At 41.4% G+C, this 13,045-nt stretch overlaps 1 protein-coding gene across 2 annotated transcripts in view; it reads left to right on the top strand.

Annotated features, from left to right (window-relative positions):
* The window catches only part of FRK (fyn related Src family tyrosine kinase), an 85,560-nt gene extending 72,802 nt beyond the window's left edge, over positions 1-12,758 (top strand). For both annotated transcript variants that reach the window (XM_061623658.1, XM_061623657.1), the window contains 3 exons: positions 4,170-4,351; positions 9,588-9,753; positions 10,181-12,758. In XM_061623658.1, coding sequence (XP_061479642.1) covers positions 4,170-4,351; positions 9,588-9,753; positions 10,181-10,395 — 563 coding nt within the window. In that variant the 3' untranslated portion in view covers positions 10,396-12,758. The remainder of the gene's footprint in view (positions 1-4,169; positions 4,352-9,587; positions 9,754-10,180) is intronic.
* The last annotated feature ends 287 nt before the right edge of the window (positions 12,759-13,045 follow it).

The following is a 13,045-nucleotide window of genomic DNA, read 5'->3' as shown; positions in this document are numbered from 1 at the left end:
GCTGAATCCAGGTGTGTTTTCGTTTCTCTCAATGAGCCAGATTGATACTACATTAGGACATTGCGGGAAATTAATATGACAGGTAGCACTGCACAGAATGCCAGACTAGATCTATGGCTTTGGTGGGGCATTGAGTCCCCAGAAGTTGCCCAGCAATTCCAGGTGCTAATGCTGGGCTTGCCCAAAGTGACAATGAGGTTGAGATGTGAGATGGTACAATTCTTCATATTTTAAATTAGGTCACACTCACACACTATTCTGTTCCTGTCCCAAGAAGTCACCTTTTTTTAGAGCTATATTGGGTACAACCAGTTGTGTTGCTAATGTGGCCCTGAATTTGGAAGCTGGGCTTAATTCATTAAGCAGTTTAGCACGGACATAATTAATTATTTAGAATATGTTCTTCTGCTTTCCCAGTAACTCTTCAGGTGCTGCTTGATTCTTGTATGTCTACTTGGAAAAGAGAGCTAATCAGTAAAATGAGTACTGTTGGCTTGCCGCCTTCTTACCTATTGTCCTTGGATCCAATGCAAGCTAAATTCATTGTTAAACAGAGATTAAAAGATATGTATGGCCAAGAGCTCCATGCTTTAGCCAATGGGTCATGTTCACCATGCTCACTGGGCCTGACTTGGTCTGCCTCTAACCAATGTATGCCATATTTACACTTTTTAACTATACCTTAGTATAGAAGAGCTGTTCTGCTGGTATGCTAACATTTTACCTTCAAAGCTGTTAAGAGGGCAGATTTGCTAGTTCATATCTAGGATTGGTGCTGTCTGCGTAATCAATGGAAACTCAATGCAATTTCCCACATATTTTCTTTACTGCAGATTTTATCAAGGGATTAGAGAATGTATAATCTATCCCTTTATAAGGCAGTTTCCCAGTTGAATGTTAGCAACTCTTCTGAGTATTTTCCTTTGGGGAGGGGTCCAATAAACTCATTACTGAACAGGTAGCAATATTTCTGAATGTAGCAATATCTCTTAGACATTAAATGACTGTTGGCTTTTAATCTTCACCCTTGCTCTTTTGATCTTGTGACTGAATATTTATACAGTTCTATCTTCTTTAATGGTTGGTTGACCACAAAAGAAATGTTGTTGCCCTTAAAATCATTCAAGTTTTTGAATGTTCTGGTCAAATGCTTCCTTCCTAATTAAAAACAAAACAAAATAGTCCTTGCATTTAGGAAGGAGTAGCCACCAGTGGTTAAGCATCACAGGACAAAGGAGAGCTCTTGTGGAACCTGTAATTAATGTGCAATAAAGGTCTTAGACATGCTCAGGAGTAATGGCATTTGCCGCTTTCTTTGCCTTTTGAACTGAATTGAGCAGCAGAAACATCACCTTTTGTGCTTCTTAGGGACATAGGCTGTTATTACTTGTTTCTGATTCAAACACTATGATTCTTGGCAGGAAGGAAATGTTGCTTCTGAAAATGTTCAGAAAGAAAAGCTTCAGCGAAGGGACAGTGACAGGCCCCTCAAGCCTTCTCCTTTCTGTAGTAAGTCCTTGCCGCTGCTGGTGATTCATAGAATCATAGAACCATAGAATAGTAGAGTTGGAAGGGGCCTATAAGGCCATCAAGTCCAACCCCCTGCTCAATGCAGGAATCCAAATCAAAGCATTCCTGACAGATGGCTGTCCAGCTGCCTCTTGAATGCCTCCAGTGTCGGAGAGCCCACTACCTCTCTAGGTAATTGGTTCCATTGTCGTATGGCTCTGTTAGGAAGTCCTTCCTTCCTTCCTTCCTTCCTTCCTTCCTTCCTTCCTTCCTTCTTTTCAGAAGTAAGGGGGAGGGGTTGCCTGAGGAGGTGGAGATGACTAGCCAGAGAAGGAAGTCGGCAACTGGGAATGGGGCTTACAGCATTTCAAGCCAGATCAAAACTTCTGAGCCCAACTTGAACTGAGTGAGACTTTTTGAATCTGGGGGCATTTGCATTCTAACACCCCCATTCAAAGTTTGTCCCATCTCTACCAAGGAAATTCAATAATTTCCTGTCAAGAATAGCTAACTTTGGTCAAGCTGAAGTGAGGCAAACAGAGAGAATTCTGGGAGCCTGTGGCTTCCTTAAGATTCCCTACTAGGGAAAATCCGAAGCTCAGTGTCAGACAGGCAATTTACAACCTTGCAAGGAAATGCAACTGATTCTTAGGTGTTGCCCCTTATCAGCTTCCTGGGATTAAAAGTCAGGAAGAGGGGATGTTGTAGATCGGGACTCCTGGATGATGCTGTCTAACTCTCTCAGTCTTCAAAGACTTCAAAGGAAGGGATCCCCAGCAGGGGTGGGATATGGCTATTTACTCCCCCCCCCCTTGTTGAGGAAAAAAACCCCATAAATATGAAGAAGGTTCTTTCAAAACTGAGTTTCCCCTTGTCCCATGGACCTCGACTCGCTGTCGTGTAACAGGGACAGCCATTTGGGAACCCAGCTGCTCCATGAAGGCATAGAGTTACTTGCATGTAAGTATAGGATCCTAGTTAGGATAAGTCTTTCTTTTGTTTCGTGTCTGTATTGAACATCTCTCCTTTTGTTATGCCAATGACTGTGTGTAGCCCGCCTGAGGGTGATTAGCTTTAAGGAATCAAACTACTATTTCTCCTTTTGTATATACCAATGTATCTACTCTTAAATAAACAATCTTTGTATAAAAGGTGTGTATTGGCTTGGAACTAAGGATTCTAAATCTAGTGCTAGAAGGCTGAACGCTACTGATTGATTAATGAGGGTAAATCCCTCTAAAATCACATAGTTCTCTGAGGTCCCTTCACTCAGGGGAAGAATTTAGAAGGAAGGGTGGTGGCAGTGAATACCAGGGATAATTACTTCCATGGAAAGGGAGAAGTGGGGTGGGGACTGTTCTCAGAAGCAGAGAACCCCCTTGGAGTACTGAGGGTAAGGAACCCCAGGGGAATGGATCTTTGACATTTCCAGCATGAAAAGTATTAATGAACTTTTCACATATGTTTCCACATGTGAATCCATTTAATGACGGAAGTAAAATATAGCACTGCTAAATTTCATCCTGTTGTGTGAGTTTCAGAGAAATTTAACATTCATGCTGGTAGACAATGTAACTGAAATGTGTGTGTGTGTGACACACAGAGAGAGACCACATTGAAAAGCCTAAACCCTCAAATCACATTAGCAATACTTGGAAGTAGATGGCTTTCCCATGGGTTATATAAAATATCATTACATTGTGGATGTGAAAAACAATTATTGATGGAAAGCAGAAGAGGAACAAGTATTTTGGATGGCTGTAGTCTATGTAGATTCTTTCAGGAGTGCAATGGATCAAACTTTTTTTTTCTTTAGCAAATAGCCATTTGTATTTGTGAGTGAAATAAAATTACCATAAGAAATACTCAGTAACAGATGTTTCAGTTTCTTGTTACTAATGTACAGAATTCTTTAAAATTACAGACATGACTTTTTTTAAAAAAACAAGAAAGATAGTTGTCAAGTACATAGTTATACAGTGTCCTTGCCTTTCAGTGCTTTCCAGAAAAGCCCAGCAGAGGACATCATGGGGTTTTCAGGAAGTATAGGTAGCAGAAGCAGACCCCCCCCCAACATGATTTGTAGAATGAAGGAAAGGTACCCATGAAACTTCCTCAGCCTCTGAATAAGTGTGAGCTGAAGGGCAAGAGCAAAAGAACTCTTGTCTTGCAGCTCTTAGGTGAGGATGCACAGCTGGAGTGTGAGTTGGAGGAGACACCAGTTGATGGCCAGGCAATGTCTGGAGTTGCCTGAGGGAGACCATGGGATGTGCAGGGCTAGTGCCTTGAATGGTTGCCTTGTATAGATACTGGGGGAGGGGAGGGTAGTATTGTGGGAGGGTTTTGTGGGGATCTGGGTTGGAGCCCTGGAGCCTATTTTCTCCTGAGGATATCAAGAGGAACAGCAGCTGGAATATATTATTGCATTTATTATGAAACTTAAGTATTGTGTATTATATATATATATATATATATATATAACATTATTATATATATTTAATATTTTATTATCTATTATCTATTATAATATATTTTTTATTATATCTATCAATCTATCTATCTATCTAATAAAAAAAATCACAGTGTTGTCCTTACTAACTAGGTGTCTTGGGCAAAAATATAAAAAAATTTCTCCCTAAAATTTATTTTCTTCTTTATAGATGATGGAGGATCCAGGATCCATTTGCCACAACAAGTGGACATGGCTGCTCAAGTTGCCTCGGGAATGGCTTATCTAGAATCTCAGAACTACATCCATCGTGATTTGGCAGCTAGAAATGTCCTTGTTGGTGATCACAATGTTTACAAAGTGGCAGATTTTGGACTTGCACGAGTTTTCAAGGTAGTCTGGAGTCGTATATTTTTTAAAATCAGTGATACTTTTGCGATCACTATTAGTCATGCAAGGCAGTACATGGGGAGGAATCCTGGTAAGCACTGCAGCTAACACAAGGACTTTCAGCTGCATAATGGAATTTCCCGCTCTCTCTTCTCCTTACAGGAAACATAGATTCAACAAGGGATATTTGAAGGAATCAAAAGAAATATGTTTTGTGGGTGCCATTCACTAACCACTTGCAGTCACAGTGAAATCCAAAGAAAAGCATTAATACAAGACGTCAATGAATTGTTGTTGTTATTGAAATGTATATCCCGCCTTTCCCCCCAGAAGGAGGCCAGGGCAGCAAAAAAACCCACTTAGTGGTATCTTAGTGCTTTAAATACAAAATGCAGATGTGGGCTGAGCCAGGATTCAGACTTGGCCCAATCCAACACTTTAGCTACATCACATTAAGATGAGCCCGGGTTCAGCCCTGGCAGATGCTGTAGTAAGAGTGTTCCTGGGCATACACAGAGGGCCTTCCATATGCCATCAGGTAACCTCATTTTAAATGTCCTTAAAATATCTTAAAAACAAAACATCTTTAAAAATAAATCTTTAAAACATCTTTTTAAAAAGTAGAACAATTCCAGTACAGATGCAGACTAGGATAAGGTCTCTACTTAAAGGGCTTGTTGAAAGAAGAAGCTTTTCAGGAGGTGCCGCAAAGATAACAGAGATGGCACCTGTCCAATATTTAAGGGGAGGGAATTCCTAAGTGTCGGTGCCACAGCACTAAAGGTAAATTTCCTGTGTTGTGCGGAACAGACCTCCTGATGAGATGGTATCTGCAGGAGGCCCTCAGCTGCAGAGCACAGTGACTGACTTTCAGGTATCCATAATTAGCATATGGTGAATGCCTAAAAGGAAGGGTAGCCAATGTGTTGCACTCCAGAACTGCTGTACTACAACTCTTATCATCTATGACCATGCTGGCTGGGGCAGATGGGAAGTGAGTCCCACAACACCTGGAGGGCACCACATTGACTACTCCTGCCCTAAAGCTCTGTCTGTAGATTTCTTTTTAGAGAAATAAGGGGAAAATAACTGAAGGCCATTTAGCAAAAAGCTGTACACTTTTTATTTCATGCTGCTTTGGTGTACAATCTAGAGCAACCAGAAAGGAGACACAGAGGTAATCTTGACATGCCCCTTTTTAATTATTCCGGAAATAAAGAGTTCAGGGAACTGCCAACCCTTTCTGAAACTGTTCAGTTTTAAGGAACTATGAAGGTTACTGGACCAAACAAATCCATTCAAAAACTTAACTAACATAAAACATTTATGGTTTGTGGTTGTTGAGAATTGACAACTTTTGTCTAGAAATAGAAATAAATGCTATCCTATTTCTCATAATGGGTGGAACAGGATTAGTACCAGAAAGGGCACAAAATGAATGTATTATCTTAATGTTGTTCTGAGTTTAAGGGCTGCTTTTGGGGGATTTTACTGTTTTATATTATTTGTTGTTATCACTTGTGAACTGGTCTGATTTTTAAAAAAATGAAGAGTAGTACATAAATGCAATAGTAAATAGATACATAAACATAAAATGAACAAATGTAAACACACATTCTCATTCGTTCTCACTTTCACACACATAGGCAGTGAATTCACCACTCTAACTGCCTGGCTTAATTTTCATCCCCTCCCAGTCCACTGCTATACAAATACATATAAATAAATGCATTTCTACCAGAGCGAAGGGAGGCAACCCAGGCAAAAACCTGAAAGGTAGTTTGGGCACAGGCAGCCCAACCTCAAGCAAAAGTTCCTCCTACCTTGCTTCTCTCCTCACCGAGGCACAATTATCATCAATATCACCATCCATCATCATCATCAGCAGCATTTTATTACATGCCCTTCACCATCAGATCCCAGGGTGGGTTATAACAATTTAAAATCCAACATTAAAAAAACAGTTTAAAACAAATTACAGTTACAGGAGTAGGTGGCAGGGCCAGTGCTACAGGGCGGTCAGGTAGGGACCTCGCCGGGCCCCCTCGATAGGATGGGGAGGAGTAGCACTCCCTTTCCGCAATCTGCGGCAGAGTACTGCCATGGATCACAGGGAGAGAGTTTCCCAGCTACCCATCTGTTCACTGGCTCCACCTACCTATCTCTCCTGTCTTTTGTGGCTGCGTGGGGTGCGCACGCAGGGCTGCCATTAACCAAGATGGTGGCCAAGGTTTCCCTAAGGTGCTGGTGCCCCTGTCACCATCTTGGTTGATGGCAGGGATGCGTGTGCATAGCACACATGCATACCATCAATCAAGATAGCGGCGGAGACTTCAGCCCCTTAGGGAAACCTTGACCGCCATCTTGATTAATGGCAGCCCAGCATGCACAGCTGCAAAAGACAGGAGAGACAGGTAAGTGGGGTGTATATATGCGTGCGTGCGCCAGGGCCCAGGGCAAGCTGGTGCCCAAGGGCCCTGGCATGCATGGCGCCAGTCCTGGTAGGTGGGTCCTGAAAAATATATATTGGATGTCAAAGGCCAGAGTAAAGAGCTGCATCTTCAGAATGATGCTTGGCAGGCAGACCTGGCGTGAAGAACTGCTGTAGGGGAGGCTGGCAGGTGTGCTTGAGTCCATGATGATCTCATATCACTAGTGGGAGCATGGAAGACCTGGGCAAGATCTCAAGAGCTCAGACTTATCCCACTGTAGCTGCTCCCTGGATGAACTAGACTCCACTAATGGAGTGGAACTACTACATTCAAACCCATGGACTGAGCCAGTCTGGTTTCTGAGATTTGCACCTCTCCCCAACATCTGCAATGGAGCATGTGTGTTCACAATTTTCTTTCTTTTAAAAATGAAATTAAAAATATTAAATGCATTTAGGAAATTGGGAGCTTGTGGTGGCAAGATCATACTGATGGAAGAGTCAAGAATTCCACATCTGTCTCAGGTGGACCAGCATAAACAGACCCAATCGAACTAGTAGAAGTGGTCATTCCTGCTTTTATAAACTTGAGGCTAGTATGCTCTGCGAGGAGCTGTCCTAGAGTACTCCCATTAATATGATCCAAGTACAACTCCATGCAGAAAGGGATATTGTTAGGATCAGGGACCTGTATGTTATATAAAGAAGCAGCATGGTACTCCCCCCACCCTTGTTTAAATCCAGGGATAAACATACTCTTATTTTTGAAACTAGAACAAGGTTGTTTGTTTTAAAAATTGGCCTCCAAGATCAAGAAAACAAAATGAAGGCATGTTGTTGCACCAGTACCTGCCGTCCTCATGTAAAAATGTAGAAACGTCGTAATGTGTACCCAAGCCTCAAGCAATAAAAGTCTTAGAGAGTCTGAGGAAGGAAAGGGACTAACCTCTGAAAACCTCAATCACAAGCAAACAATTCTCCATTTATTTTCCAATGTCTGTCAGCTTACTTTGCCTAAATTAATTGGTGCCACTCTTAACCAATATATTAATTTAAATCTCTCGGAGTCTGTATTTTTAGTCCTGGAATTGTTTAAATGATGATGATCAAAGTCAATGGCCCTTCAGTGCCAGCAATTAATCACAAAACAAAGGTCTCTGAATGCATTAGCTCTTGCTGTCGCCTTGTTTTCTTACTGAAGGCCAGACATGAGTCCTGTGCCGCTGGTGCCAGCAGGAGGCTTATGCTGCTGTCATTGCCAAATTCAGGATTCACAGTGGTAGGCTCCAGTTAATCATGGGCATTTCAATATTGCATGTACGCTTGACAAAACAAGGCCTAGGAATGAATAAACAAAGATTCTATCTCCCTGGCAAGGCACATCTTGAAAAATCCCATTGCTTTTTGACGGCTTGGTTAACAATGAATGAACAATTTCACTGTAATTCACATGAGGTGTATAACCTGTGCTCTCCCGCAAAGGGAGAAAGCGGCTTTCTAAAAATAGGAACAATGTAATAGAGTTTTATTAGGTTATATCCAGTGCTCTGCATACTTAGTTCTGCTGGCACAACAGGATTCCTGTTTCCTCTCCTCACCCCCTCCATGTCCCCAAAATCTGTTTTAGAGGGTCCTCCAAACCTCTAGAGTGATTTTGAGAGCATGCGGGGGGTTGGGGGCAATGGGAGAGGGGGGGAAAGTGGCGTGCAAAGATGTTTGTTGTGCCAGTGGGGCTTTAGTGTTGGATAACATCCATTGGCTTAGATCCCAAGTTAACTTAGGGAAGTTCATGAAAGGAAAATGCCCCATCTCCTCCTCTGTCCTGAAGCTAGCTACATTCCCTATTCCTCCATATATTTTTAGGTGATTAATGGAATCTCTATAGGGATCCAGAGCAAGCCTGGGTGAAGTTCTATTTGTTGCTTTTAAAACTCTCTTTCTCTCTCTCTCTCCCTCTCTCTCTCTCTCTCTCTCTCTCTCTCTCTCTCTGTGTATTGCAAATAAGTCCCAAAAAGCCTTTACTGGCACCTTGACCATCCTCATATAACTAAAGAAGTTAAATAAGAACTAGTCATGGTCCTATTCCCCTTATCTCACACATGTTATATTTCCAGATTCTCTGTTCCTCAGTTCATTCCCATTTCCTTCTTCTATCCTGAAGATTTTTCATCTCCATTATGATGAGAATCTGCTCACCTCTATCATCACACATTATGTACCCCTATTTTCCACTTTTTTGCTGTTCCCAGAACTTAGACCACAATAACTGGCTGCTAAATACTGCATTTTTGTTCCAGTAAGTGCAACTATTATGTGCTCTGTTGTAGTATTGCTTTTGCAGCCTGTAACTTCCAGGGTGATGAACATCACAATTCCCTCTCCCACATTCTTGTGACATTTTGAATGCTCCTAACCTTTCTCCATTTCCCTGTTTTCCTTTTTTGAGAATTTGTAAAGCTAGTCTTACTCCTTTCATTATGTGGAAATGGGAATATAATGTGAACAACACAATGTGAGTAGCAGCCATAATGATTTAGTGTTTGTTTTTTGAGAAATAGTTCTTTAGCAGAAGTTCTTCGGCATTACAATGAGACACAGGGAAAAGGGTAGTCTTTTCTTTAGGAAGTTGAAAAATGTGTTTGAATCCATTTCAAATTTTGAGATATTTTATTTTGTATGCTTTAAAATGCATATGACAGCAAACATTCAAAAAATCATCTACTGGCTACACAGGCAACTCTTGAAACAATCCAATCCTAAAAAGTCAATGTTTATATTCTGACATTGTTTGTTTTTTGTATATGACAGCTAGAAAATGAAAATGTCTATGAAGCCAAACATGAAACAAAACTGCCTGTGAAATGGACGGCTCCTGAAGCAATTCGCTCCAATAAATTTAGCATTAAATCTGATGTCTGGTCTTTTGGAATACTCCTTTTTGAAATAATCACATATGGAAAGATGCCTTATGCAGGTGAGTGCTTTGTCCAAAAGTAATTGCAAAACCCATTTCCTTGGTGGGTCTTGCTAGTCTGGCAACAATTTCAAATGCCATGTGTAGAATAAAAACTCTTGGATAACCCACACTTTGTGGTTTGGAACATAAATCATAGCAGAACCCTATCAAGTATACTCTAAAGGCAATGGACTCCAGTCTCCCATGGTTTGCTTAGCTGGAACCAATTCCTATACATCTAGGCTAATCATATCCTCTACTAGAAAGGCAGGATGAGAGTTGCTGATTCTCTGTCAGCACAGCAATATTAGTAAGAATTAAGTGGACATTTCTATAAGAGTATACATTATAGAAGGACAATGTTTGTAGAATCACTACAGAGAAGTATGAATTATCACTTTATACGTGTTCTAGTTTCAGAGGGTTTTTTTATACTCTGGTTTAGGTTTGATGGGATTTCAAGTACTCCAGAAACTGGATCAAGGCTACAGAATCCCTCAACCACTTAAGTGTCCTCAAGAGCTGTATAACATCATGCTACAATGCTGGAGTGCTGAACCCAAAGAACGACCCACCTTTGAAACATTGCATTGGAGACTGGAAGATTATTATGACATGGATTCTACATCCTATGCAGATGCAAATACTTTTATAAAATGAACAACACAATATTATTACTGATTATTTAAGTGAGGATGACATCCACAAAACTGTTTCCTTTAGCAAAGTGTTCCTTTTATATTTTAATGTCATCTTGTGGAACATATATTCATACACATAGATATACACTGGACCCCGGTGTATATAGTAGACTAAGGGCTGCCACCCCTGCTCACTTCACTTGCCAACCCAGCCTAGACTGCACCCTATAGCACTCTCTCCCACCACTTCTGCCAAGCACCCCTTAGTCATCTCTCCATCCCCTCTGCCATGTGGCCCTTACCACTTCCCCCACTGCCTCTGACAGGTACCCCTAACTGTACCCCCACCCTCTCACCCCACAAAGGTTGCCAGAGCCCCTGTGCACACACTGGTCACCAAAGCTCTCCCCCTCAATGGATCTCTAAACCTTCCCCCTGCCCCCTCCACAGGCCTGCAAACCTCTCCCCACTCCTTCTGTGGGTCTCTCCAAACCTCCCTCCTCCCCCTCTGTGAGTCTCCAAACATTCTCCCTGCCCCCTCTGTAGGTGTCCTAACCTCCCCCCACTCCTCCACAGGTCTCCAAACCTCCCCCTGCCCCCCCAGCAGGTCTCCAAATCTTCTCCCTCACCCTCCACTTACCTTATGGCCTTGCTGCTGCTGCTGCTCACTCACTCGCCCGCTAGGCCTGGGATTGGGCCAACTAGGTGCCGCTGCCAGGCCCCCTTGCCACCCCTCTTGTCTTCTTCATCACCAGTGCCGCCTCCTCCTTGTTGCCATTGCAGTCAATGTTTGCTTCTCCTTGCCCTCCTGGCCTGTAAGTGTCATGTTACCTGTGAACTCTTCAGTGCAGGCACGTACCTGTGCAGAAGCCTTTACGGATAGAGTGACACAAAAATATAATATATTAAGATATGTCCAACATCTTCACGGTCCATTTCATGCACTGGGTGAAGACTTTTGCCTACGAAAGTAATTAATCTGCTAGGCTACATCAAACAAAGGCTGCTATTTTTCCGCACCTTTCACCAAAGTAGGAACATAGGAAGCTGCCTTATACCACATCAGGCCAATAGTCAGTCTAGTTCAGTATCATCCTCAATAACTGGCAGTGGCTCTCCAGCGTTTCAGGCAGGATTCTCTCCCAGCCCTACCTGGATGATGCCGGGAACCGAACCTGGGATCTTCTGCATGCAAGGCAGATGCTCTACCACTCCGCTATGTACCTTCCCCAGGAACTGTGATAACAATCTAACCTCAAAATAAATGGAGAAGTTAAAATAGTGGTGAATCTTAGAGAATGAGTACTTATTTAAATCTGTGACAATACACTAAGATCTTCGTGGCAGCAGTTTGTCTTATCAGATAATCAAAATGAAACAGGCAGGATTTTTAATAATCTTTTTGCTCTGCAATGAAGTTACTCCTCTATTAATTATTTAAACAGGAGATAGCAAAAAGCACAAATCATAAACAGATACCTTCAATAGGCAATGTAACACTGTACGTTTTATATATAGATTTGGTTATTTGTTACTCTTCAGATTCTCCTGCTTATCTTTTAAATCCCATCAATCGGTTATTATGAAGGATTTGATTGCTGCTATGCACAGCAGGACCTGTCCGTAAATATATTTTCTGTATTTCTCTTTCACAAAATATCCTATAGCAACAATGTTGGCAGTGCTCCATTGAGTGTCTTTGTTGTACATGGAATAGATGCATATGCACTTGAGAGGGGGAGAAATAAGGTTACATGGGGAAAATATTAACATTTTCTACAATAAAGTGATTTTTGAAACAGGGTCTGTCTTACAGTCAGATGATGGGGCAAAGTTGATAAATATATATTTTCTAATGAATTGCTTTTGTAACTCGTGTAATATAAAATTGTAAATGTGAACCCACCATATACTACTGCAGTAGATCCTTCATTCGTTTTAGGAAAACTTGAGTGGGCTTCTGTTTTGCATTTCTTCCAAGCAGTGATTTGAAATACTACAGATGAAATGCAATCCAACCCATTGATTCCTCAGACATTGCTTTTTGCTTTTATTTACCTGTCCATAGAACTTTCTCCCAGTGTGAACTTGCTATGGATACCAGCGATACAGCACAGCTGCTAGTCTTTGCACCAGTGCTGATTGGTATGGCCATTCATCAGAGCCTCCTGTTTTATGCAGTGGCTGTGGGTAGAGTAGTTAGATTGTTCTTGTGGGAACATGGATGGAATCTACTTCTGATAGTGATGCCTGTTTTGTCCTTTGATGTATGCTATTTACTTAGAGTTTGTGCCTATAGATTGTTATGTTTATTTTTTTTAGACATGATTTTTTTTCAATTAAAAAAGTAAATGGTTTTATTGTAAACGACCTTGGAAGATGTTTGGAGCTGAATGGCTTTCTATAAACATAGTTAATAAATAAACAAAATATTAAGACTATGAGACGTATTCCAAACTGAAAAGAAAATATATGGCAATCAAGAATATTTTATAACTAATTCTTTTTTCTGTCTTTCTTTAGGGGAACCATAAGATATTAAACATGTGTGTTAAACACCAGCCTTTGGTAAAGTAAAATTGCTTCCTTGTGGTGAAAAGATGGTCTCATCTGAAATCTTGCTATCAGATGCAGGGTAGTATTCCATGTTTGTCCTACTCAGAGTAGAC

This window comes from Rhineura floridana, chromosome 4, assembly GCF_030035675.1.
Source record: "Rhineura floridana isolate rRhiFlo1 chromosome 4, rRhiFlo1.hap2, whole genome shotgun sequence".
In the NCBI taxonomy this organism is placed as follows: domain Eukaryota; kingdom Metazoa; phylum Chordata; class Lepidosauria; order Squamata; family Rhineuridae; genus Rhineura; species Rhineura floridana.
This window is presented reverse-complemented; position numbering and strand designations above follow the sequence as displayed.